This window comes from Argentina silus (assembly GCF_951799395.1).
Source record: "Argentina silus genome assembly, chromosome: 11".
NCBI lineage: Eukaryota > Metazoa > Chordata > Actinopteri > Argentiniformes > Argentinidae > Argentina > Argentina silus.
In genome coordinates, this window is record NC_139665.1 from 17455250 (window position 1) to 17482251 (window position 27002).

The following is a 27002-nucleotide window of genomic DNA, read 5'->3' on the forward strand; positions in this document are numbered from 1 at the left end:
ATAGGCTAATATCAATAAGAATAAAATTGTTCCCAAGTGTGCGCTTGGCGCCGTCTTTGATCTCGCACTCGATCACAGTTTATGTTGGTCATTCTGCTCCGAAGTTCAATTAAATAAACTTATAAAGTGCGTACGTATGGTCAGAAGTTTACATGGAGGGAAGCACATTCTTACGTTCAAGTTTTAAGTTTTATAAATTCAAGTTTTATAAAAAAATGTCTGGAGCTGTTGACATAAAGCTCTTGGCTGTGACTGGCTGTTGCTGAGGCCTGCAGTGTACTCTGTGTGTGTGACTCATCCGCGGGTGGCCATTCACCCGTGGGCTATAGCATCTTCCTACACAAACAGCTGCGACACATGGGGAATATGGCGAGACTGTGAAGGGAATCTCTATGGGACTTTCATAGAAGGAATTTGGAGATCTGCTAAATACAGATTCTGAATTACATATTTCTATGTTACAGCAGTACTGTTTGATTGGTGCATTGTGTGTGTGCTCACTGTGCAATCCAGGGAGGACTCATGTTTGTGTGTTTGTGTGTCTCTGTGTGTGTGTGTGTGTGTGTGTGTGTGTGTGTGTGAGAGAGAGAGAGAGGGAGAGAGAGAGAGAGAGAGAGAGAGAGAGAGAGAGAGATTGTGTACTAACTGTATATCTGTCTCTGTGTGTTTATTCCCAGGTGTGTGAGGTGTGATGGCGTCGTGTTCTGAGGCCTGTGTGTCCGTGTCCGTGTCAGGTTCAGGGGTAGAATCCTCAGGCAGTGAGGTGTGGCCCGCTTTGAATGACACGTTTTATTCCATTTCATTAAATACTTGGGTATTATACAGGCAGTAGACTACCAATCACTAACAAAACCATTTCTGGAATGACAATAACAACAAAGTGGCCTAAATCTATATTAGAATGGCGACTCTACTAGCCAACTGATCCCCAGTGCTTCTCCAACAGGTGGGCTCTAGTTGTCTGCAGTTTGGAGTGCGCTCCTACCTGCACCACTTCTATGAGGACTGCACAGCCACAGCGTCGGAGAGAGACCCAGAGGGTCCGGGGGACGTCCAGACCCAGAGGCCCCCAACCCACTGGTGGAGCTCAGGTCACTGGAAGGTAACTTGTCACATGTCTTTAGACTTGATATTTTCTGTACAGCTCATTGTGTGCCCTTTCTAATCTTTCTTTTTCTCTCTTTTTTTGCTCTTTCTCTCTCCATTCACTTACGCTCCAACTCTACCCCTCTCCCATGCACACCCCTTTCTCTCTTAACTCTCTCCCTTCTCTTCTCCACCATTCTCTGCTCCCTCCTCTCCTCTCCTCTCCTCTCCTCTCCTCTCCTCTCCTCTCCTCTCCTCTCCTCTCCTCTCCTCTCCTCTCCTCTCCTCTCCTCTCCTCTCCTCTCCTCTCCTCTCCTCTCCTGCCTCCTAGGTCTCTCTGGCACTGGGTCTTCTGATCCTAGCGACTGGTCTGATCTGTCTGACGGTGGGCTACTCCACTACCCCCAGGTTAGAGTCTTTCGGAGAGGGAGAGTTACTCTTCATAGACACCCAAGCCGTCAGCTTCAACAGGGGACTACACCTCAGTATGGTGGCCGGGATCGGGCTCTCCTGCCTGGGGACAGGTCTGACCATGGTGAGCGCCTGGTTCTTCTCCAGGACCATCTCCAAAGAGAGGCTGTACCAGAAGGAGGGAAGAATTGAGAGGTAGAAGGGAAGGAAGGGAGTGATGGGGGGTGCAGGGGAGGCCAGCGGAGGCTGTCACTAAGGTGTCTGGGTTGGAGGAATGTACCTGTCACCCTCTCCAGGGTAGAAAATGCCAGCTCTTGATGTGATGTCAGATTCCCATAGAAAAATGATGATCAATCCTGGTTCTGGAGAACAACAGAGGTACAAGCTTATGTTGCAGACTAAGGCTATTACAAGGGCCATGAGTTTTTACCCAGGCAGATCAAATGAGTCTGGGCCCTTGCTTTAACACCTGGTTCGCTGATCAGCTGCTCATCAAGACATGGATAGGTTGAATCAGATGAGTTAGTGGCGGGCTGGAGGTAAGACTGCACACCCTGTCATTCTCCTGGGCTAGGGCTGGTCAGTGTGTTTGTGTGATAGAATTGTGTTCTATTTTAAAGTGAGCTGAACATTGTGAAGTAAAAGGCTTAAGATGAAAGTGTATGTATAATCTTTGGTCTCAGTTGACGTGAATGATCTGTCTTGATAAGGAATGATATATGTACAGTGCAGTATATACAGTATGTGTTGTTTGAATTCACTGATGAAGGACATTTGTGTTATGGTCTTTCTGTGTAAAAATGTACCACAAAGAAAAATTGTCACATGATTAAAACACACACTTTGCCATTGAACCCAAACACACACACACACGCAATTATCCATTAACTCCTCACTCTAGTCTAGGTACATACTGTGATTGCGAGCACTCTATGTCTCCAGGCAACAATTGTGCCTCAAGTGTTCTATTTTCAAATGAAGAACATATAATCTTGGTTCATGATTCACTCATTCTTCATAACACCCCTATTCTCCACCAATCGCCTCTTTTAGAGACTGTATAGGCAGTGTACTGATCTGAGAGACATTTGCACAGGGTTAGGGTTAGGGTCACCTTAGAGGCCCCCTGTTTCACGGGGTCCTCTTGTTTACATGCATTCATCAACTCTGATCATAAGATGCATCTCATTAGTGACATCCTTCTCATCCATCTCCTCTCCTCCATCTGCACCGATACGACAACACAGGATAGGTGAAATCAATATGGCGGATGCCTAGTAGGAATGTCCTTTTGTCCTTTGTGCAGAAAAGAGAAGGAGGGGGGAAACCATTTGTGACACTACCACACAAACATCACAAGTCACACTCAAACACCTTTATTGTCTGAATGTATACAGTGAAAATGTTCTGATTCTGCATCTGAATATGTACATAAGTCTGACATTTCCTGTGTGGTGTTGTTTATGGAGTGGAGGGACATGTTCTCTAATTAAACCCATGATCTGCATACTCTAATAGTGGTCTGTTCCATTCCTGTAAGTATCAAATGATCAAATATGTGTGTGTGCGCGTGCGTGAGTGCGTGCGTGCGTGCGTATGTCATTGCTCCGCTAAATGTGGTCAATCTGGAAAGACAATATGTAGGTTTCTGAAGCAGAACAGGGAGAATACCATTCCTCCTCTTGGACTGTGGGCTGCTCTGCTCCAGTGACTGTGCTGCTTAGTGTGAGACTCTGCTCTGGGGAATGATGGGCTGCAATATGACTGCTGCCTGATTCTGTTATAGCTATTCCCCCTGTGTGACTCTATGGTAGGTCAAGTATGCATACTCTCTCTCTCTCCCATGATAGTGACAGTATTCATACCAGCTATGTCTGTAGCACTATATCAGAGTTAGGGTGGGATGTCGAAACCTGATAGCAATACAAATTGTTGATACAGTATTCAGGATACTTTATTTCACTTCAGAGGGAGAGTATGTCAGGAGAACTAGTTTATGTTTGGACTCATTTCGGGTATGCAAATGAAATACGGTAAATGATAATCTACCTCATTGAGTCCTATATTTGCAGAGTTACAGTTCATCAAGCAATGGATGTAGTTTGCAAGGTATGCCAATCAATATCAGGGAGGAGTGTACAAGACGTCTGTTTCTCTGTGATGAAAGAAATGACAACTCTTTCACTGTGATAAGATAAGGAATACACGTCTCTCAAGTTTCATATTTGAACTCGATCATGGTTTATTTCTCTGAGAAATAGAAACATTGACTATTTCTGGCTCACAGAAAACACAGAAGAGTCTGATGCTAATCAGCGCTGGTCGGCAACTGCTAAAACTTGATCCTCCCAAACACGGCCAATGTCTTACAAAGTAAACTTAATGAAAACCATTATTTCTTCCACAAACAAGATCAAAGATAAGTTATTCATCGTGGCTCATCAAGACTTACAACAGTCTGTTTCCTGTGTAGATATGCATTCCTATACGTCCACCGGCGCCACTTAAGTGCCTCTAAAATATGTATTCATACAAATTAAATTGTCTTCCTGTCAAAATAACATGATTGACAGACAGGTGGGGAAATGATGGGCATGTGGGTTAAAGTCTATTTCAACAACAGACTTTGAAAAGATGTCCTTCTTTGAAGTCTATAGGATTTTCAATGGGATAAACGAAAGCACCAGGTTCACTTCTTGATGAAACCAATCAGAAGATTTGGCACAGTCAAACACTTTTGCATATTCGCAGTCCCCTTGGTTTGTTGAGCATTAAGAATGTTAATTGGAATCTAAAAAAGAAAGAAATATCATATTACCATCATCCTCCTCCAGTCACAGCGCTGTCAAAATACAATATTGCAAATTAGATTTTATTTGGATAATCTTTTGAACTGTAATAGGTTTTTAGCCAGCAGGCATATTACTGTTGGCACATCATTATTAAACAAAAGTGACACCGAACCATCATTTTGCAGGCGGTGCCAGATAAACGTTCTACGCCGTGCAAATAATATTAGTTCTGCATTCAGAGTCAGTCGCTTATCTCCCAGGTTGCTATATTGGGTTCATATCGCTGTCAGGTGGCGGGAGGTTTTTGACGGAAGTGTCTAAATTTATGAGAAGCCCACATGTGTGAGTTGCATGTATGATGAATAGCTCTGTGTGTGTGTGTGCGTGTGTGTGTGTGTGTGTGTGTGTGTGTGTGTACGTGTGTACGTGTGTATGTGCGTACGCATTGGCGTTTGTGTGTGTGTATGCATATTAGTTGTGTGTGTGTGTGTGTGTGTGTGTGTGTGTGTGTGTGTGTGTGTGTGTGTGTGTGTGTGTGTGTGTGTGTGTGTGTGTTGCATGTATGAACAGTCAGCTCATATATAGATAGCCTGCGGGCTGGAAGGAGAGACTGGCCCTTTCATGACATAATGAGATCCGCCGTTCTTCGTTACCCTCAGACGGTGGTAATTATACCCCAGAAAAACAGGCTGATGCTGGGGGGAGGGGATGGACATCCAGCCATAGACACCCCTAAACATTACCATATCAATAGTGACAGGGGGGTTGGGGAGGTGAAATACAGACCTGCTGGTGCTAGCAGTGTGATGTGTGGTGCTGGCTGCGTGATAGACTAGACTTTGAGTGGTGGAAAAGGATTTGTCACGTTTTACCCTCTCCTAGCTTTCACCGTATTCAAGATTCAAGATTCAAGATTCTTTATTTGTCACGTGCATACAAGTATACAGCGAAATGCAAAAGTGACAGTGCCACAGAGTAGTGCAACAATACAATAGGTTTTAAAATAGAATAAAATAAAAATAAAATAGAAGTACTAAAAAATGTACAGTATGAACAGTATAAACAGTATAAACAATATGAACAGTATAAGCAGTATAAACAGCAGATGGATGATTATGTGTGTGCACATGTGTTATGATGTCAATGAGTGTGTGAGTGACTTGAGGGGGCACTGGTGGGGTCATCGTTGATGATCCTGATGGCGTGGGGGAAGAAACTCAGTCTTAGTCTCTCTGTTCTTGCTGCCTGACAGCGAAGGCGTTTGGCTGACCGCAGCAGCTGGGACAGTCCGTTTTTCGGGTGGTGAGGGTCCTTCATTGTCCTGTAGGCTCTGGTCCTACACCTCCTGGTGTACAGGACATGGAGAGGGGGGGTTGGAGCTCCCATGGTCTTTTCTGCCAGGCAGAAATCATCATCATCATCACCATCACCATCACCACCACCACCACCATCTTCTTCATCATCATCATCATCATCACCGCCATCATTCTCTGATATCCACAATCGAGCCAAGGTGAGGACTGCATTTCTCTTCTGCCTCTACAATACATCAACACTAGCAGCCATGGGGTTATTTATTCATTTCCCTGGAAGCGGCCTTGAACCGCTCTCACAATGAACCTGCTACAGAAGCTCTGTGTCTCCGTCTCTGAGGTGAGGTTGTGTGTTTACAGTGAGTTTGTGTGTTTACAGCGAGGTTGTGTGTTTTTCGCGCTGCGCAAGTGATTCACAGGGGGAACTATGTCAATTGAATGACATAGTAATTCTATGGTAGATCTCACTCAGGCGAGGCTGGTGGAGGTGGAAACTGGGCTCATTGTAATGCATGGAATGGAAAGAGGAACGGGTATCAAACACCATGCATTACTTTGAGCCCGTCCTCCGATTTCTATCTCCATCAGCTTCCCCCGATCTCACCCCATCTACCACCATTGTGGTGTTCGTCATTCCATGCACTACAATGAGCCCGTCCTCAGATTTTCCCTAACCCATCTACCACCATTGTGAACCACCACAGCATTCACTGTTTAACAGCCTTTTTCCCATTTCTCACTGCTCTTTGTGTTCATAAAGTGTCTACACAGCTGTCCTTGGCCTTAGTCAAGCTCCCATTGCTACTGTATGAGCTCCACTCACCATGCCTGTCAAGACTCACAGCTCAGAGGAGTGGAACGCTTCCTTCCTATACAGCGATCAGGAGATCAAGGGAATACATGAAAAGAAAGGGAAAGGTAGTTGTTTAGTCGTATGAACTCTCAAACTCTTAACCTTGCAAATATACATTGATGGTTTTTCTTTTTTTAAACTGTAGATTGTCAGCTTCTACTGTAGGTTATGGAGACTTTTCCATGCCAACATAAATGTTTGACGTGCAGCAATATCTCTTCAGACTCTCGTCTCTCCAAGGCCTCCCTTTGAAACCGTGATGGCATGCGTTTGTGAGGACAATGCTTAGAGTAAACTGCAAAGTGAGCCATTTCAACAGGCTCAATAAGGCTTTTCCTCGGGCCCTGAAGGCAGCTCTTAATTGTTATACATATCCAAAGTCTCCGCACACACTTTTCTTTGTCTACTCTCACTCCCTCTGGTCATTAGAAATTGGATTTAGAGCAGAACGTTCTTCCATGTCTCCTCTCCATCTCACTCCCTCTCTCTCTCTCTCTCTCTCTCTCTCTCTCTCTCTCATCGCAGCGAGAGCTTTATCAGTCTATTTTTACCTGGAGGGAGGGATGAGGTAATGGTTTTCCTGTACATCAGGTGGGTAGTGATCTGCGATCCTGGCGTGTCATTCAGGCAGCCAGCGCCACCTTGTGGATCAATGGGGAAGTGCATTATGTAAGGAGGATGACATCATGGGCTGATATTGTGTGTATGTTTGAGTGTGTGTGTGTGTGTGTGTGTGTGTGTGTGTGTGTGTGTGTGTGTGTGATGAGAGAGACAGAGAGAGAGAAACAGAGCAAGTGTGTGTGTGTGTGTGTGTGTGTGTGTGTGTGTGTGTGTGTGTGTGATGCCTAGGGCACTAAGTTCACCTTCACAGTAGAATTGCTAATCTCTCTGGGGAGAATGATAAGGGAGAGTAAAAGGGTTAGTTGACGAAGGAGACGGAGAATGAAACAGACTGGATGAGACTCAGTTTGAATACTTTGAAAAGCATCTTTTCTTCAGCTACTGAACCTGTCTGAGAAGCAGACTGGTGAAAGCAGCGAGGTATAAACCTTGCTTTGACTGATCCAATCACAAACAGATCAATGATTACATCCATAGAGGGAGAAAGGAAGGGTGTATTTTCTAAGGGTGAATCTCAGACATCTTTCCTCTCATCAGTTTCTACCCGAAACACGTTTGAGGAGAGGATAGGAGAGCAAAAACTAAACGTTTGATTCTGAGTTGATTGTACAGGATGAGTCTGTCATGTTTATACCCTCCATGTACCAATGCAGATGGATCTCAGTCAGCTCCTTATATCACGTGATAGATCTCATCAATGACCAATCTATCTATAACAATATATAAGACTCACTTTGGCCCAAAATGTCACTTATGCCCTTTTTCTCAGCCAAAACTATCTATTGATATATAAAACAAAGACCCAAAATGGCTTGCACACCAAGCCCTTGATTGTTTGAAAAGACAAAATAAATACATATACTGTAATATACACTCACTGAACACTTTATTAGGAACACCTGTACACCTGCTCATGGTGGAGGTGGTGTCATGGTGTGGGGAATGTTTTCTTGGCACACTTTGGGCCCGTTAATACCAATCAATCATCGCTTGAATGCCACAGCCTATTTGAGTATTGTTGCTGACCATGTGGCTACAATTTACCCATCTTCTAATCCAGCTAATCCATACTTCCAGCATGATAATGCATCATGTCACAAAGCAAAAGTCGTCTCAAACGGGTTTCATGAACATGACAATGAGTTCAGTGTTCTTCAGTGGCCTTCCCAGTCACCGGATCTGAATCCAATTGACACCTTTGGAATGTAGTAGAACGGAAGATTCACAGCTTGAAAGTGCACCTGAAAAATCTGCAGGAATTGTGTGATGCAATCATGTCATCATGGACCAGAATCTCAAAGGAATGTTTCCAACATCTTGTGGAATCAATGCCACGAAGAATTGAGGCTGTTTTGAGAGCAAAGGGAGGCCCTACCCAGTATTAGTATAGTGTTCCTAATAAAGTGTTCTGTGAGTGTATTGCAAAACCCTTTTAGAAATAAATAGCCAATGTATTTGTAGAGCTCTTTAAAACATCTGAGTAAAAGGTATGTAGCTCCTCTAAAACATCTGGGAAGTCATAGAAACAAAGAGGTTGTTGTTGGAGATGCTTGTTCCTGGTCCTGCTGCAGAAGTCCTTCCTCTCTCCTCACCTTCTACTCAAAACATGTTGGAGGAGAGGATAGCGGAGGAACACATCTTCTCCTCCTCCTCTGTGTTGAGTAGGAGGCAAGGCGAGGAAGCTTGGAATGAGGGAAAGACTTTTGAGACTCAATCTAAGTATTGGAACCAGCCCATAGACAGCCAGGCTGGGGCAGCAGAGGCTCTCCCATTAGCATGCATGTACAGTACACAGAGGCGGGACAACCATTAAATGAGCACAGCTCCCTCTAGTGAAACGAAAGGTTTTATTTCACAAAATAAAAGGCAAGTACTGAATATGTACTTCCACCATGATCATACCTGACGATTTGTCTTAAAAAAAGGAATACTTAAAAACATTAAAAGATTTACACCACCAATGTACAACGTGTCATTTCAAAGTCAAAATGTAGAGAATATCAATATGTGAAAACAAAGTCCCATTAACTGTGAGTATATTCTCACTTCCTTAGGCTAAAATATCCATCAAAAGGTTTTAAAACGTATTCTAGGAGGCAACAAAAAAGCTCAATCTCAGAGTATCTTCTGGTTGACAGGAAGTGTAATGCTGGTCCCCTATTCCCCTAGTATTCTGAGGCAAATTGCTTTGATCTAATCATGCAATTCACAAAGGCAGTGAGATACTTCAAAATGAACAAGCACAATTCTGTCCTAGTTACCAGTCTGCTCCTGCTTTAGCAAAGATGATGTTAACCAGGCTAGGTATTTAATGACTCAACAGCAGTACTCATCTTTAATGAAAGAAATAAAAAAAATAAAAAATAAAAAACTGCTTCCTGACAATACAAATCACTGGAGTGTGCCTTACATTGTTATCAAAATAGCCCGAGGGTTTTGTGCACAAGTGACATTTTCAGAATTTGACAGCAGAGCAAAAACAAAACTTTGATTGCGAGATGATTGTATTGGGATGAGTCTGTGTTTATACCCTCCGTGTATCAATGCAGTTCAGGATTTCAGGCAGCTCCTTATATCACGTGATAAATTGGTTATTGATGAGATCTATCTATAACGATATATAAAACTCACTTTGGCTCAAAATGTCACTTACGCCCTTTGCACACCAAGCCCTTGATTGTTCGAAAATACATAATAAATACATATACTGTAATATATACATATAGCAAAACCCTTCTAGAAATAAATAGCCAAAGTAGAGCTCTTAAAAACTTCTGAGTAAAGGTATCCAGTTCCTCTAAACACATCTGGGAAGTCATACAAACAAAGGAGGAGTTGTTGGAGATTAGTTGGAGATGGTTGGTCCTGGTCCTGCATGCATAGATTCATCCCTCCCTTTCTCTTCTCGTTAATTCAATCTCCCTCCCCCCCCATCTCATCCTCTCCTGAATACCTCTCACTCTTCCCCTTGCCTTAATTGAATTCAACATGCCCTGAATTTATGTATGCTTTCATTCCTTTCCTTCACCATCTCCTTTCCAAACCCACTCTCCCTCATTCTCTCCTTCCCATGCCTCCAATAGTATCACTCATCTTCCGTGCTCCCCCATCCCCTCGCCCTCCCTCCCTCCCTCCCTCCCTCCCTCCATCCATCCCACCATCCTTCTCTCCTGCCCCTCTCTCTGTTCGAGGTGGTTGTGGTAACAGCAGCCGAACATTAGTCTAACTTCAGTCTTCTTTCCTCTTGTGGCTGGGGAGGCTGTGGTGTTCCCCGCCGAAGCCGTTGGTCTGAGGGGGCAGGTGGGAGGGGGTGGAGGGGGCTGTGTGGGAGTAGGAGAGGTACTGCTGGGCAAAGTCTGGGTTCTGCTCCACAAACTTCACAAACTGATCTGGAGAGACGAGTGGAAAGGGGAGGGATGACAGAGAGACACAGAGAAGGGAGGGTGAGAGAGAGAGAGAATGAGTGAGTGAAAGAGGTCAATACCATCACCATCTCATTAATACATTTGTAGACCTTGATTAATAGACGCAAGTATGATCTCTCTCAGCAAAAACTGCACTTGACGTTATGGAGACGTAGCAGTGCCTTAACGGTGTAGTTGTAGCCGTGCCCTTACTGTATGAAACATACAAGTGGTCAGCACACTGTCATGCCATCTGACCAGTCCTAACAAGCCAGTTGTGGCTTTTTACCCCCCAACTCTGGGTTACATCCACTGGCCCTATGCTTCCCAGCAGGTTGGCTAAAGAAAAACAAAAATCAACATTTGTCATTTCATGATCTATTTTGATTAATCAGTATATCAATAAATCCCTTCATATTCCAACCCTCATGCTCACCACTCTCCCTCATTTGGATCAGCCTCAGTGTGCTGTTCTTCTGCTGGCTACGGCTGTCTCTCTGCTACCTCTCCCTGGCTCTGTCCCTTCATTTCCAGAGCCTGTGTGTTCTCCTGCTGCTCAGCCCTGACTTGATGCTGACTACAGTGATTTAATGGTGCCATATTCAAAATCAGTTAAATTGCGCTTAACATGTGTTCATTTAAAAAAAAATAAAAAAAATAATGACGAAATGTCCATAGAACTGGTAAATATTTCTTATTCAGTTAGGTGGCTGTATTTGCTTTGTAGGCTACTCTTCATCTAGCTTCATCAAGTCCGGCACAATTTGCTAAAAAATTGGCTGTTATCTTGCCACAACTTCTTTGGTCCATAATCAATCTGTAAAAAAATAAATATGGACACTAACATCATAGGCAAACTGTATCAACCTAACTTTTCTGTTTGTAGCGCTTGGCAAGGCTTCTTCTTCTGTTGGTTCTAACACTGCCGCTACACTCTCTACTGGCAGGGTGTAGGACCGCATTGCATGAAAACCCGTCTTTGAGGGAGTCCAAAAAAGACAACAAAGGGAAAAAACCTTCAGGGGGGCCGCCCGAAGATGCTCTATGCAGGAAAAATCCTGCAAACACACACACACGCACACTCACACTCGCTCACGCACACGGGCACACACACAGGCGCACACACACACACCTCCTCCTCCTCCTCCTCCTCCTCCTCCTCTCTTACCATGCGTGATCTTCCCCGTGTCTTGTGTGTCGATAGTGGTGAACATCTCCGTGACGTCCACCTCCGTCACTCCTAAACACGTTCTCAAAATGGCCGCCAGCTCGTCCTCCACGATCGCCCCGTCCTCCTCCGCCTCAAACATCTACACAGGGACAGGCATACAGTGTTTAGAACACTTCAGAGACACTTCAGAGATACTTAAGGTGGCCTTAGGTGGACCACAGCATTGAAAGGTTTGACTTCAAAGAGAGGGATGGGTAAAGAGAGCAGTAGAGTGACAGAGGGAAGACAGGATGAATTACCACAAGTCGCCACTTGAGGCAGTACTTAGGCACGAGGCAGATAGGACCACTCACCCTAAAAGCCAGTCTGAGGGTTTCCATGGTCTTAGATGGTCTACACACGACAGACAACGCAATCACATACTCTCTAATGTCTATCTGACCATCTCCATGCTAGAGCGAGAGAGAGAGAGAGAGAGAGAGGGGGGGGGGGGGGGAGACAGAGAAAGAGGATTACAGGTCATTCATTTGAATGATTGTGTGATTGACAAATAATAGCTTGAATGAATGAACTAAATCTATAAAAGGGGTTCAGCTCAGCCTCTGTGTGTGTGTGTGTGTGTGTGTGTGTGTGCGTGCGTGCGTGTGTGCATGCAGTTGTACCTGATTGAAGAGGCTGAATATGTCTGTGAGTGTTTCTGTGATAGGTAAGTTAAGGTACTGGGCAAAGTCCTCCAAGCCCAGCCTGTCTCCCGACAGCTTCCTGGCCCTGCTGGCCTGCTGCTGCAACACTGCATCTGTAGTCCCCGTTCTCAGCCTGCAGAGAGAAAACACAGCATAAAGAACTACACATCCCATAGAGCAATAGTGTCCTAGGTTCTACTGGCATGTCACTGTGGAAAACCCTGGTCCCAGTTAGTGTGTGTGTGTGTGTGTGTGTGTGTGTGTGTGTGTGTATGACCATGGTTCACTGGTGACTTCTACACCAGATCCTGCTTTGAGTTCTGCTCCTGTGTCTAACCTGCTGACACAGAATGGCACTGTTGTCAAAGTGCCCAGTCCCTCTTCCCAGCCCCATTTTGCCACCAGTGAGTCTCATTCCCAGTAACTCCCACTCACCTTAGGCGACGCACCAGACTGTTGAACTCCAGCAGGCTACTGTTGCTAGGGATACGCAGCGGACCCTGTGATAAGCTGAGGTGGCAGTCGTCGAACGACAGGTCTGTGACGGGCAGCTGTAGTGCCCTATCAGAGGCACAGAGAAGCCAGTTAGGACCCTCCCCCTGGACAGTTATTCATTTTAAAATGTAATGGTTTGTTATGTTTGCATGTACACACGCACACACACGGGGCACACACATGGGGCACACACACGGGACACACACACGGGACACACACACGGGACACACACACGGGACACACACACGGGACACACACTACTGACTTGGCCATAACGTTTCGGACATTGTAGGCGAACAGAGCAGGGTCGCTCTTCTCTTCCTCTGAGGGAGTGTAGAGGGGCAGGTACTGAACAAAAAAAGGAGAAGAGACAGAGAGAGAAAGAGAGAAATCATCCCTCCATCCTAGATAACAGACAGGGACACTCCTCCCAATAGTTCACTGCCCTGAGTGTGATGCTGCTGAGGCTTACCTCTATCTCCAAAGGGTTGTGAAACTGGCAGAGGGTGAGCCACAGTATCGTAAACCTAAAAGAGAGAGAAACTTGTTTCAGTTATACATGAAAAGAGAGGGAGAGAGGGAGGGAGAGAGGAATGTGTGAACGGAAATTGAGACGTGATGTGGGCGCACACGCGCACCCCCCAACAGCATAACAACACACCACAAAACAACAAACCATCACTCTATAGTACACACCCCAAGACAAGTACCATATTAGTCCCAACCCCACTAACGTGTTCCACATGCAAACTTTCAATTCGAGGAGAAAGGGGAGATATAAAAAGAGAGGGAGATGAGATGAAAGAGAGATCAGCCTAAAGCATCAACACACATTCCTTTCTAATGTAAAACACGGTTCTAGGGTTCTACCTCAAGTGACCGACAGGGGGCGATAGAGAACATGCTACTACACTAAGGAAAAGAGAGAGAGAGCGAGAGAAAGAGGTAGAGAGAGAGAGAGAGAGAGAGAGGGAGAGAGAGAGGTACAGAGAGAGAGGTACAGAGAGAGAGGTACAGAGAGAGAGGTAGAGAGAGAGAGGTAGAGAGAGAGAGAGAGAGAGAGGTGTAGAGAGAGAGAGGTGTAGAGAGAGAGAGGTGTAGAGAGAGAAAGGTGTAGAGGTAGAGATAGAGAAGGGGGAGAGAGAAAAAAAAGAGTGAGAGAGAAAATAAAGAGAGAGAGATACTCACGTTCCAGGGCCTTGCCAAGTCCATGTAATGGTATCCTGTCAGGAGGAGGAGGAAGAGGAAATGAGCTGCACACAGGAACACACATATAAGACTAGCTTCCTACACTTAGAATCCACACACACACACACACACACATACGCACACAGACACAGACACACACACACAAACAGACACACACACACACACATCCTCACTGCCTGGCCATACTAGAAAGGTCAGAGGATTGGTGCAAACACAAATCCAATGATAAAGTCAGTGAGTCAAGGTTCTAGCATGGAATGGAATGGAATGGGGCCCTCAGCTTTCTAGGAAGGAGAAACAGGAGCAGAGAGTGAGGGCTTTATAATTCATGAGAATGTGAGGGGAGCCAAGGAGAGAGAAGGGTGAAACCCAAGCGAGAGGGAGAGAGGCAGAGAGAAAAAGGCAAACACTCATTGACAAAGTTCCAAAGAAATCTGTCAAGGATGGACAGGGATTATATCAGGGAGTCCCACCCCCTGGGGGGAGTTAGTTTAGTTGTCAGTACACATGCTGTACAGGGAGAGGGAATCTGTACAACATGATGGGGAGGTGAAATGAGTCACGACTAATAGGAGGTCCACACGTCACTCCTTTAGGAGAGGCTGGAGAGAGAGGTTTGAGAGGCTAGAGAGAGGTTTGGAGAGGCTGGAGAGAGAGGTTTGAGGGGCTAGAGAGAGGTTTGGAGAGGCTGGAGAGAGGTTTGAGGGGCTAGAGAGTGGTTTGGAGAGGCTGGAGAGAGAGAGGTTTGGAGAGGCTGGAGAGAGAGGTTTGAGAGGCTAGAGAGTGGTTTGGAGAGGCTGGAGAGAGAGAGGTTTGGAGAGGCTGGAGAGAGAGAGGTTTATAGAGGCTGGAGAGAGAGAGGTTTGAGAGGCTGGAGAGAGAGGTTGGAGAGGCTGGAGAGAGAGAGGTTGGAGAGAGAGAGAGGTTGGAGAGGCTGGAGAGAGAGAGAGGTTGGAGAGGCTGGAGAGAGAGAGAGGTTTGGTCTACTAGGTGGTAGGAACATCCAGGCATGGGATAGAGTGGAGTGGGATAGAGAGAGGGGGGGGGGGGGTTAAGGAGGCCAGGGGTGGACAGACAGATGGAGTTAGAGGGGGGGGAGAGGAAGGGAAGACTAGAGGAAGGTAAAGAGGGACAGGGGGGGGAGGAAGTAGGAGACTTGATTTACCAGTTTGTTTGTGTAGCGCAGGACCACTGGTTGTACTGGCACTGCTGGAATGAAGGCCCCTGAGATGGAGAGGAACAGAGAAAGTTAGATTTCTTTCTTCTGGGTCGATGACTGACATTCTGACTACCTTGGGGCCGGGAGACACAAGGTCTCCATTGAGAGCTAAATCACCAGCTGGTGATGGATAGTGTTACAACCTGGGCACAACCCCTGTTCCAGTCTCTCCATTAATCCCTAGATGGGCGGTAACAGGTTTATTATGGATGAGTCCATGTAAGATTACGTACGAGTGTATGAATTCCTAAATGGGCGTGTGAGTGTGCGTAAATTACCCGATGTGAATCAGTGTCAGCTCCACCTCCACTATCAGACGCCAAGGTGTGTATTAGAACTATTTGACACCATTAGGGTAACCTTGGGTCTCAGAAGGAGAGAGAGAGAGAGAGAGAGAGAGGGAGAATAGCCTTGCTATTGAGCTGTACTTCCCATATTCCCCCCAGGTCACACAGACCCACAAAGAATGTGAAAACAAATAGAATATTGATAGACTCCCGCATCGGTTAGGTGAAATTCAGCAGTGTGCAATCACGACAACAAAACTAGGGCAATGAACGGAGCACAAACGCCCGTTCATATAAGCTCCCTTAACATTCACACGCCTACTACGTGCACATTGCTACAACACTATACACAGTAAATAAGCATTTGAAATGTCTTTCTTTTTTGGAAAATGTTTGTGTGTGTGTGTAATGTTTATTGTTAATGTGTTATTGTTTATATCACTTCCTTTTCCATTCCAATAAAGCCACTTTGAATTGATAGAGAAGAGAGAGATAGCGATAGAGAGATAGAGACAGAGAGATAGAGACAGAGAGATAGAGACAGAGACAGAGAGATAGAGAGATAGAGACAGAGAGATAGAGACAGAGAGAGAGAGACAGAGAGATAGAGACAGTGAGATAGGGACAGAGAGATAGAGAGATAGAGACAGAGAGAAAGAGATAGAGAGATAGAGACAGAGAGATAGAGATAGAGAGATAGAGACAGAGAGATAGAAACAGAGAGATAGAAACAGAGAGATAGAAACAGAGACAGAGAGATAGAGATAGAGACAGAGAGATAGAGATAGAGAGATAGAGACAGAGAGATAGAGACAGAGAGATAGAGATAGAGAGATAGAGACAGAGAGATAGAGATAGAGATAGAGAGATAGAGACAGAGATAGAGACAGAGAGATAGAGACAGAGAGATAGAGACAGAGAGAGAGAGATAGAGATAGAGAGATAGAGACAGAGAGATAGAGACAGAGATAGAGAGATAGAGACAGAGAGATAGAGACAGTGAGATAGGGACAGAGAGATAGAGAGATAGAGACAGAGAGAAAGAGATAGAGAGATAGAGACAGAGAGACAGAGAGATAGAGACAGAGAGATAGAGATAGAGAGATAGAGACAGAGAGATAGAAACAGAGAGATAGAAACAGAGAGATAGAAACAGAGACAGAGAGATAGAGATAGAGACAGAGAGATAGAGATAGAGAGATAGAGACAGAGAGATAGAGATAGAGAGATAGAGACAGAGAGATAGAGATAGAGAGATAGAGATAGAGAGATAGAGACAGAGAGATAGAGATAGAGAGATAGAGACAGAGAGATAGAGACAGAGATAGAGACAGAGAGATAGAGACAGAGAGATAGAGACAGAGAGAGAGAGATAGAGATAGAGAGATAGAGACAGTGAGATAGGGACAGAGAGATAGAGAGATAGAGACAGAGAGAAAGAGATAGAGAGATAGAGACAGAGAGACAGAGAGATAGAGACAGAGAGATAGAGATAGAGAGATAGAGACAGAGAGATAGAAACAGAGAGATAGAAACAGAGAGATAGAAACAGAGACAGAGAGATAGAGATAGAGACAGAGAGATAGAGATAGAGAGATAGAGACAGAGAGATAGAGACAGAGAGATAGAGATAGAGAGATAGAGACAGAGAGATAGAGATAGAGATAGAGACAGAGATAGAGACAGAGAGATAGAGACAGAGAGATAGAGACAGAGAGAGAGAGATAGAGAGATAGAGACAGAGAGATAGAGACAGAGATAGAGAGATAGAGACAGAGAGATAGAGACAGTGAGATAGGGACAGAGAGATAGAGAGATAGAGACAGAGAGAAAGAGATAGAGAGATAGAGACAGAGAGACAGAGAGATAGAGACAGAGAGATAGAGATAGAGAGATAGAGACAGAGAGATAGAAACAGAGAGATAGAAACAGAGACAGAGAGATAGAGATAGAGACAGAGAGATAGAGACAGAGAGATAGAGATAGAGAGATAGAGATAGAGAGATAGAGACAGAGAGATAGAGACAGAGAGATAGAGACAGAGATAGAGACAGAGAGATAGAGACAGAGAGATAGAGACAGAGAGATAGAGACAGAGAGAGATAGAGACAGAGAGATAGAGATAGAGAGATAGAGACAGAGAGATAGAGAGATAGAGACAGAGAGATAGAGAGATAGAGACAGAGAGATAGAGAGAGCGACAGCGATCGCGAGACCGACAGTAAGTAAGAATGATGCTAACCGCCTAAAGTAAACTGTAAGAATCAACACAATCTCCAGTGGTGTGTCTCTCCCTGGTGAGGAGGTACTAGTGAAGCTGAGCCTGCTGTGTCCCTGGTGAGGAGGTACTAGTGAAGCTAAGCCTGCTGTGTCCCTCCCTGGTGAGGAGGTACTAGTGAACCTGAGCCTGCTGTGTCCCTCCCTGGTGAGGAGGTACTAGTGAAGCTAAGCCTGGTGTGTCCCTCCCTGGTGAGGAGGTACTAGTGAAGCTAAGCCTGCTGTGTCCCTCCCTGGTGAGGAGGTACTAGTGAAGCTAAGCCTGCTGTGTCCCTCCCTGGTGAGGAGGTACTAGTGAAGCTAAGCCTGCTGTGTCCCTGGTGAGGAGGTACTAGTGAAGCTAAGCCTGGTGTGTCCCTGGTGAGGAGGTACTAGTGAAGCTAAGCCTGCTGTGTTCTGCAGACAGAGGGTCAGAGAGATGCCTGGACCACAGGAGGCACACGGAGCAGCAGGGACACAGTTGGACACAGAGAGACTAACACAACGCCACAGCTAGAAAATGCAGACAGGGACTTTAAAAAAGGACAGAAGAGTTCAGAGTTAGAGCAGCAGGGATTACGGAGGACAGGGCAGTGTGATACAGGGGTGGAAGAGAGGGGATTAGACAGAGGGCACAGTCACAATGAAGGATTACTACAGCACCGATACACACACACAAAGACACGCACACGCACACACACACACACACAAAGACACACATACACATACAATTGTGCAGGCGCACACACACACACGAAAGACAGCTGGAAAGAGATCAAATGAAAGGACCACATACACACACACAATATGCATGTGTGTTGTTGTTGGGGAGGAGGGGGGGGGTTGCGAATACCACAATCCAACCCAACAATTGAAGTTAATTGCAGGGCAAATAAAGCATTGTTTTATTTTTTTTATAATGGACACGCCCATGCACAAAGACATAAACAAACAGGCACGCATGACATTAAGCCAAATATAAACTCTCTCTCTCTCTCTCTTTCACACACACGCCTGTTTTCCACCTGATTGCAGCTGGTACTCATTTGGCCCAGTTAGTAGTGCTTGGTCAGCATAAAGTAGAGAGAGAGAGAGAGAGGGAGAGAGAGAGAGAGAGAGAGAGAGGGAGAGAGAGAGAGAGAGAGAGAGAGAGAGAGAGAGAGAGAGGGAGAGAGAGAGGGAGAGAGGGAGAGAGCAGGGCACATACCAGGCTTGTATCTGATGAGGCAGGATCGGTTGGTGCATGTTCCCTCAGGAAATATCATTATCTGGAACACACACACGCACATGCACAGCAATTAGTCTAAGCGGTTTTGACATCACTGACATGGGAGAGGAAAAAATACAAAAGATCCTTTTAGGGTGTGTATTCGATTGTGTGTGTGTTACCTGTGGCCACTCCCCTCCTGAGAGGGCTCTGCGTTTGATCTCCTCTACCGTCGTCCTCCTAGAGTCTGGGTCCGACCGTGACACAAACACTGGCCTGATGAACTTGATCAGAGCTACACAGAGAGAGAGAGAGAGAGAAAGAGAGATATAGAGAGAGAGAGAGAGAGAGAGAGAGAGAGAGAGACAGAGAGACAGAGAGAGAGAAGAGAGAGAAATAGAGAGACAATCTTAGTAAAACTTGATGATGTAAGTTGATTATTATATAAAGCAATATTCAGAACAATGCACCTACCTAAGGAGCCAATTAACGATGGTATGCACAAAAGCAAATGAGCCAATGTTAATCACCATGACTGCAGCCTCGGCCTGGGTGATAGTGATGAATAGAGCCATTAACAGTCATTGATGAAGCTATTATGGGATGGCTGATTCACACATAAACCGCAGGGAGCCTCTAGGATAGTGCAATGAACAAATAAACAGAAGTAGAGGAGGATGAAGGAAAGAAAGAGTGTAGAGAGGAGGTTATGCGGAAGAAGTGTGATCCTCCTAAAGACCTCTTCACCCCCTGTACAAGTTTTTCTCCTGTTAAAAAAAAAATAATCTTCTTCTAGCATTGTGACTGCCTATGGCCCCTGGTCTGAGTATTGATTACTTTATCTTATGATGACTGATGGATAGATGATTCACTTACTTAAACAAATGTATTTGTTGTAAGTCGCTTTGGATAAAGGCGTCTACTAAATTCCGTAAATGTAAATCTAATAAACACCCAGAACCAGACTAAATCAAGACCAGGAACAAGAACGAGACTAAATCAAGACCAAGAACAAGAACCAGACTAAATCAAGACCAAGAACAAGAACCAGACTAAATCAAAACCCAGAACCGGACTAAATCAAGACCAAGACCAAGAACCAGACTAAATCAAAACCCAGAACCGGACTAAATCAAGACCAAGACCAAGAACCAGACTAAATCAAGACCCAGACCGACACCCAAGTTGATGTTGAGATAAAGCCCAAAGACAAGTGATGAATATGAGGTGATTGTGATGAAGACTATGGTACTCACTGCCCCACACAGGGATGTTCTTGCTCTCCGCCTTCATCACTATGGACGCCATCGTCATGGTTATGGGGATGGCGTCAAAGTAGGAGGAGTGGGGGGCCAGGGTGAGGATGGCTGCCTCGGAGGGCGGGGCCTTCTGACCTTTGACCTTGACCCAGTGGAACCCACCACAGAACCACATGGCCCGCATAATCACCTTCAGAGAGATGTCCATTAACCTGGTGGGAGAGGGAGAGATACGACATGTGTGGGTGTTCTCAAATGACCTTCTTAAAACCTCACAAGGTGGTGATGTTATTACCAGGACATAGTGAGACACACCTATGTGTCATGTTTCCCCGCAAGGCCTATCGCACTTAGACACACCCACACCCACACACCCACACACACACACACCTCCTCCACCAGGACAGTGGCTCCACAGTTAACTCTGATCGTCCCAGGCAGGCAGCAAAGGCGAAGGGCCAGGCCAGCAACATGAGGAACGCCGCTAACAGCAACCGCACTGGAAACACTGTCACTGACATCACTGCTATCTGAGAGAGAGAGAGAGAGAGAGAGAGAGAGAGAGAGACAATTGAGAGCGAGAGAAATTAGCGATGAGCCATACACCACAAATGAATAGCTTCCATTATACTGTAGCACTGGTGGACAGTCAACAACAAGCCACCAGAAAGAATTGCAGGAGAGGCAGGACACTGACCTGTCAGGACCAGCTCTACTCCTGCTCTAACATGCTGCGAGTCATTCATTCCCACTTCCTTGTTTAGCTTAGCGGCAGCTTGTTAGCATGGTCACATGGTCAATGCACGCATTCCCCATACGGCACTTTAAATATGCTATTGATAGCATGGTTTTCTGAAACAGTAACCCACCCAACAGTAGCCTATGCTCACTCCAGAAACTGTTTACTGTGTGAATCTATCGGAATTGAGAATTAGGTCAAAGTTGGCCCCCCATGACCATAGTGTGATGGTTTTTAATCCTCCTAATAGTTCTGGTTAGAATTCGTGGCAGGGGTATTTTGACCCAAGACAACCTCTACGTCCAGGGATTAATGAGGCCAGGGTCATCCAGGGGTCAACCCTTCTGTAGTTAATTTCCCCTCAATGACAGGACAGCTGACTGTGTGTGTGTGTGTGTGTGTGTGTGTATGTGTATGTCAGCTCATTCTATATTTCCACTAACAGGGTCACAATGTCACAGAGAGCACTGTTATTTTTGACTGTGACATTTAGACCCCTTCCCCCTCTCCCCCCATCATTGCTCTCTCTTCCCTCTCTAATCAGTCCCTCCTGACATCACAGTTAAGTGTTCTCCAGTCCCCACAGGAATCCATCCATCTATTTATCTACAGTATCTCTCCACCACTCTATCTATCCATCCATCTATTTATCTCTATATGTCTATCTATCTATCATTATCCATCTCTCTCATAGCCAATTTGTTCATCTCTCCCCCTCCCTCCATCTCTCTTCATTTTTCATCCTTCTACATAATAGTCATGTATTCTCTGTTCCCATGGGCCTCCCCCCTCCCCCGTCTCCATCTCTCTCTCTGCTTTCATATCTCTCTCTCTCTGAGCCCAGGTGCAGTCTGTAGGACCAGATAAATAAATAAACACTAATGGGGGTGATTTATGATGCTCTTACACCTCCCCCCCCCCCCCCCTCCTCCTCTCTGACACGTAATGGACTCATCCTGTGAGCATAGCAAACACATCTAGAAGCCCATCATGAGATTGTGGGTCACAATTATTGTCATGCAAATAACCGCTGTAATGGTGGAAACAATGACGTTCCTATAACCGTGTGTGCAGCTTAAAGTGTGCAGGGAGGTTTGGGGCGAGGGGTATAGGAAACTAGGAAGCAGTAGGACAACATGAATAGGGCCGCACAATGAATAAAAAAAAGTTCAATGTTGAGTTGACGTTGTCTTCTACCCAGATACCAACATTACAATTACTATTATACTTTATTATTATTATTATTACAAATTAAGGAAAGATTCTTCATCCAATGAAGATGCGAGGTTGGAGAGGACGAAGGATTAGAAGGGACGGCATTTTGAGAGAGACAGAGAGAGAGTGTGAGAAAGGGAGGAGGAGGAGGAGACAGTTTGACAGACGGACAGACAGAAGCTAGCAACACAATTGTTCATCATCATTCCTTTACACTACTGCCATTGGGCAAAATATATCTTCTTGAAAATGAAGTAGATTTATTTTTCTTCTAAAATGAATACATTACAACGGTTATGACAGGTTTTTTTTTTTTGTGTTTTCTTTCACAGTCAAGGCATATAAACGTCTATTTCAGTCAGTCAGACTCATATACCTTTCTGTTTGGACCATTCATATCTGCCAATCCAAAGGGGGGAGGGACTACACAGTACAAACCTATTCTAACCCTGTAACCCGCTCTCTCCCTATCCCCATGTCGTGAGGGGGGATTCAGAGAGGAAGCAACGCCTGAAATATGCAAGAGCCGGTGGTGGTGTGTGTGTGTGTGTGTGTGTGTGTGTGTGTGTGTGTGTGTGTGAGAGAGTCAGAGGTGGGCTTTTTTTACATGCATACAGATACACACACACACTCGTAATGTCCTGAGGGTCTCACAAGGCTGGCAAAGGCCATTAGAGGTTGGCTATCTCAACTGCCCGCCCGCCCACACACACACACACACACACACACACAGGGTGTGTGGGGGGGGTTCTTCCTGCCCTATACTCCCCATCTGTTCATGTTCTGGGATCCCCCCAGACAACACACACACAGCTAACCCCCCCACCGCAATGAACTCATATAATATATATAATTCAATACAAAAAAATAATGTTTTAAGCAAGATATTTTGAGTGGTCAATAGCCAAAAAAGAGAACGAGGAAATTCAGTTGAGCACCATAAAATCTGACCTATGGATTTTTCAGTATGACAGCAACCGCTCAGTTTTGGCTGCTGCTACAGTAGCTTTGTTGGGCTACTTGCGATTCACACCTCCTCTCAAACAGCCTAATACTTACTCATAATAGACCTTACAGTGGACTGCTTTAGGAAGAATAGCCTATCAATTACAGATAGCCACATAGGCTATCGTGTGTCTCTATAATGTCATTTTGGCTAGGCCAAAAATAAAGGTGGCCACTCTCATATCTCATCTCACCCCCCCCCCCCCAAAAAAAAAAATCTCTGAAAATAGTCTCTACTGTCCTTCCTGGGTCAGTCACTGATAGCCCCAAAAGCTCTCTTCCTTTCTCCCTTCCTCCATCCTTCTCACCTCCCCCTCTCTTCCTTCCTGACAGTATCACTGATAGTCCAGAATACCTCTGTCCCTCTCCGTCTCTGTCTCCCACCATCCATTCTTCCCCCTCTCCTCTCCATGTCACAGATAACCCAGAATACCTCTGTCCCTCTCTCCCACCATCCAATCTTCCCCCTCTCCTCTCCATGTCACAGACAGCCCAGGATGATTGACATTGGAGTGATCAGACTCTTCTCCATTCGGCCTTGTTATTGGCACGGTTTTTACATCCATCTGGTCCATTTGGCCAGTCTGCTTTCTTAACCAGAGCGTCTGGATGACGGAACACCCTTCCAGCCAGAGAGAGAGACTGCAGTACCTGCGCTAGCTTCAAGGCTAACATAAAATAGTGGCTAAAGGAAAACCAACCCTGTGAACATTCAGACATTCCAATTCCAACTGTCAGATAGAACCATGGGACATTTAAAAAAACTCTTGATGATATTGTCTATTGTACTTGTGTATTTCTGTTGTGTTGTAACTGTTGTTGATTGTTTCAAAACTAGCTTTCTAGCTAAATCTGGTGCAATGACATGTTATACATGGTCCCTGACAAATAAACATATAAATAAATAATACAAATGCAAGGTAGCATTGAAGTGTTGCTCTCTCAGGGTTTCAATAGGGGGACAATGTAAGCCACGTTGTAATACTGGTTCTGTAAGGCTGAAGAGTCTGCTGGGTTTCATTCTTGCCTTTCAATCATAGACTGCTTGTGTGTAATGCAACTTCTGCGGGCCAGGGAAAAAATGTAAACTAGCAAGAATTACCCCCTCCAGGACTTGGACGCTGATGACGACACCCAGTATGAAGATGTAAACAGATGTCTCAAAATCATGTTCTGCAGGGGGTTCAACAGCTGGCAGACATACTCTACTTCTAACACATTGGCCGCTTCACTCATGTCATGAATGACTCCGTACTATGTCGTTTTATTCCAATAGGTTTGTTTTTGTTTGTAGAAATTAGTTCATTTTGGGATCCTGTTTTTGTTATTTAGCAAACCCACTTTTTAAAAACGGGGCAGGCTATCCAGGACCGGCAGCCAGTGGGAGGAATGTGCTTACACAAGTTACTCCCTCTCTCTCTCTCTCTCTCTCTGAAACACGCACGCACACACAAACGCACACACAAACACACACATACACACACACACACGCACACACTCCTTTCATATGACTACAGTGCTAGCGGCGTTAAGGGAAGTGGTGTTTGTGTTCAGGCCGAGTATGTGTGTGTAAATAGAGATTGCAAAAACAGGCCTCACCAGCCCAGGAACAGCAGGTATTGGGATGTGCGAACCAGACACAGATAGACACATGGTACAGTTTACTGATAATCAACTCACTCAGAGCCCTCACAGTTTTGCTTAGCTAAAAGGGTCACTACTACTATTTATTTTTAACAGGAAAGAAACTTGTACAGGGGGGTAAAGAGGTCTTTTGGAGGGGCCGTTAAGATGACCACAAGCACCAAGTGGTGATATTAGTCATTCACAGAGCTGTTTGAGGAAGTAAGACTAGACATAGCTAGGAGCAATTCTCAATAAAATGTGTTGAAAGTTTGTTTGATTCAGTCGTAAAAAAAAAGGTTGCGGTGGAGGGTTATATCTGACTTTGGAGGCTAACTTTACAAACAGGTTAAGAACATCACTCCTCGGAGCTTTATAGCCGTTACGAAATGTCATACGTCACAGCACGTGGGAAGTCGTTTTAGGAGGAGCTAAAAAAACTGAATGTATCGCCCAAAATACACATACTTTGACCTAAATTGTAATTTTCAGACTTGAATCGTTGTACAATAATATTGTGCAGCAGCACCAGGGTGTCATATCAGCTAAAAAAAATTAAAATGACTAATGTGGGCCTTTAAAGGCCAACTTTTCTATGGTACAATTGAAAAAAACAATCTATGGTGTTAGGACACATAAGACATTAAAACACTAGTATCCCTGGGCTATGGAAAAGGCTGAACTGCTCTTATTCAAATAAATAAATAAATAAATACATCTAGGCCATGTCTATGTGCACAAATCACAGGTTAAACATGTTTGCAACATTATACCTTTTCAATGTATTTTTGATATGTTTATGAATGCAGTATATGGCTTCTGTACTCTGTAAGGGTGTATGTACAACAGCCACACACCCTATTCTAAGGGTCATTTAATAAAGGTATGCAATAAATAAAACTGAGGTTAGTTAGGGGTAATATAACAGGTATGTAAGAGAGCAGAGAGCTGAATGTGAACAGGACTAACTGATGTTTTGCTGTGTTTTTCTGTTTTCTTTTTATACATGTACAGTGCCTTCGGAAAGTATTCAGACCTCTTCACTTTTTGCACATTTTGTTATGTTATCAATTTAAAAATGGATTAAATTAAAATAATTTATTACATACTATTTTAAATTGAGTCTATAACACAACAAAATGTAGAAAAAGAGAAGCGGTCTGAACACTTTCCGAAGGCACTGTATGTGAAATGTAGACAGAGCTGTTAATCCACTAAAGCCATCTGTTGACACCTGGGTGTCAAGACTGTGTGTGTGTGTGTGTGTGTGTGTGTGTGTGTGTGTGTGTGTGTGCGTGTGCGTGTGCGTGTGTGTGGCAGAGCATGCATATGAGAAGCCAGTTGGAACATGAGGGAGAACACCACCCCTATCCAGCCATAGGAGAGTTGCACTGATGAAGCTCTCCTTTGCCCAGTTTATGGCGAGGGCACCTCCTAGCAGTTAACAGCTTGGGAACATGGAAATAGATGCAAACCTTTGGCATGGAAATTATGGCAATCAAGATCCACAATTCCAAATAGCCCTTGGCCTGCCTGAAGTTGATGATGTTGAACTGGTGTTTTCACCGCTCCTTTTTCCACTCTTTAAACAAGTGTCCACCAGGTGAGGGAGGTGAGGGAGGGAGGAATAGCCTACGTTAACCAAGCATCACATGCAACACACTTGAAGCCAGGCATGGAAAACTTGGTGGGGGGGGGGCATCTAGTACTGAAACGTTAGCAAGCTAGCTAGCAAGCTTTTCGAAGTACAGGCAAACATCTACGGGCTAGATAGATAACTTCATATTACTATAAGGTAGCACGCTACAACGTCGACAAAAGTTGAACTCTCGCTTACCTTGATTTTCTCCAAGGGGGTAAATTTCAATTCGTGAACGAACGGGTTTCTCAACGGGGGAGGCAACTCCGAGCCATCTCCATCCACCGAGGGATGCCTGTTTGGCAACTTCATGTTTAGCAAACAGAGGACAAACACACTCTTATCTTCACCAAAATGATAACCCTTTGAAAGCTTGCAAAGTGTGTAGCTCGACAAGAGTCGCAGGTTCGTTTGACTCAAGAAACATCTGCCTTCCCCTCACCCTTCGTTTACTAGTCGGAGAGATTGATGTGGGGCGGGGTGGACGAGCTGGTTGAGTGCTACTACGCATGCGT

General features: G+C 44.9%; 2 protein-coding genes across 2 annotated transcripts; one reads left to right on the plus strand and one right to left on the minus strand.

The window, feature by feature from the left end:
- Positions 1–691: 691 nt before the first annotated feature.
- On the plus strand, positions 692–1696 carry nrsn1l (neurensin 1-like; the record flags this gene model as incomplete). Its single annotated transcript, XM_083681202.1, has 3 exons — positions 692–763; positions 947–1102; positions 1418–1696. 3 exons carry the CDS (start codon positions 692–694, stop codon positions 1694–1696), a joined length of 507 nt encoding a protein of 168 aa, XP_083537328.1.
- A 7208-nt stretch (positions 1697–8904) lies between these two features.
- lpcat1 (lysophosphatidylcholine acyltransferase 1) lies at positions 8905–26931 on the minus strand. Its single transcript, XM_083680728.1, has 14 exons — positions 26686–26931; positions 20657–20796; positions 20264–20478; positions 19190–19302; positions 19008–19068; positions 15204–15262; positions 14018–14052; positions 13302–13356; positions 13095–13177; positions 12770–12895; positions 12314–12467; positions 12005–12103; positions 11649–11790; positions 8905–10465 (listed from the first exon to the last, which is right to left on the minus strand). The coding sequence occupies exons 1-14, from the start codon at positions 26797–26799 to the stop codon at positions 10305–10307; spliced, it is 1557 nt and encodes a 518-aa protein (XP_083536854.1). The 5' UTR covers positions 26800–26931; the 3' UTR covers positions 8905–10304.
- Positions 26932–27002: the final 71 nt, after the last annotated feature.

What these genes read in the sequence shown, in the direction of transcription:
- lpcat1 (XM_083680728.1), bottom strand. Translation starts at nt 26,799, where the DNA reads ATGAAGTTGCCAAACAGGCATCCCTCGGTGGATGGAGATGGCTCGGAG. An exon ending in GTCCGAAACGTTATGGCCAA is followed by an intron (nt 12,896 to 13,094) that starts GTCAGTAGTGTG and finishes TGCCTCTGATAG; the next exon opens with GGCACTACAGCTGCCCGTCA. An exon ending in TATTCAGCCTCTTCAATCAG is followed by an intron (nt 12,104 to 12,313) that starts GTACAACTGCAT and finishes CTCTCGCTCTAG; the next exon opens with CATGGAGATGGTCAGATAGA.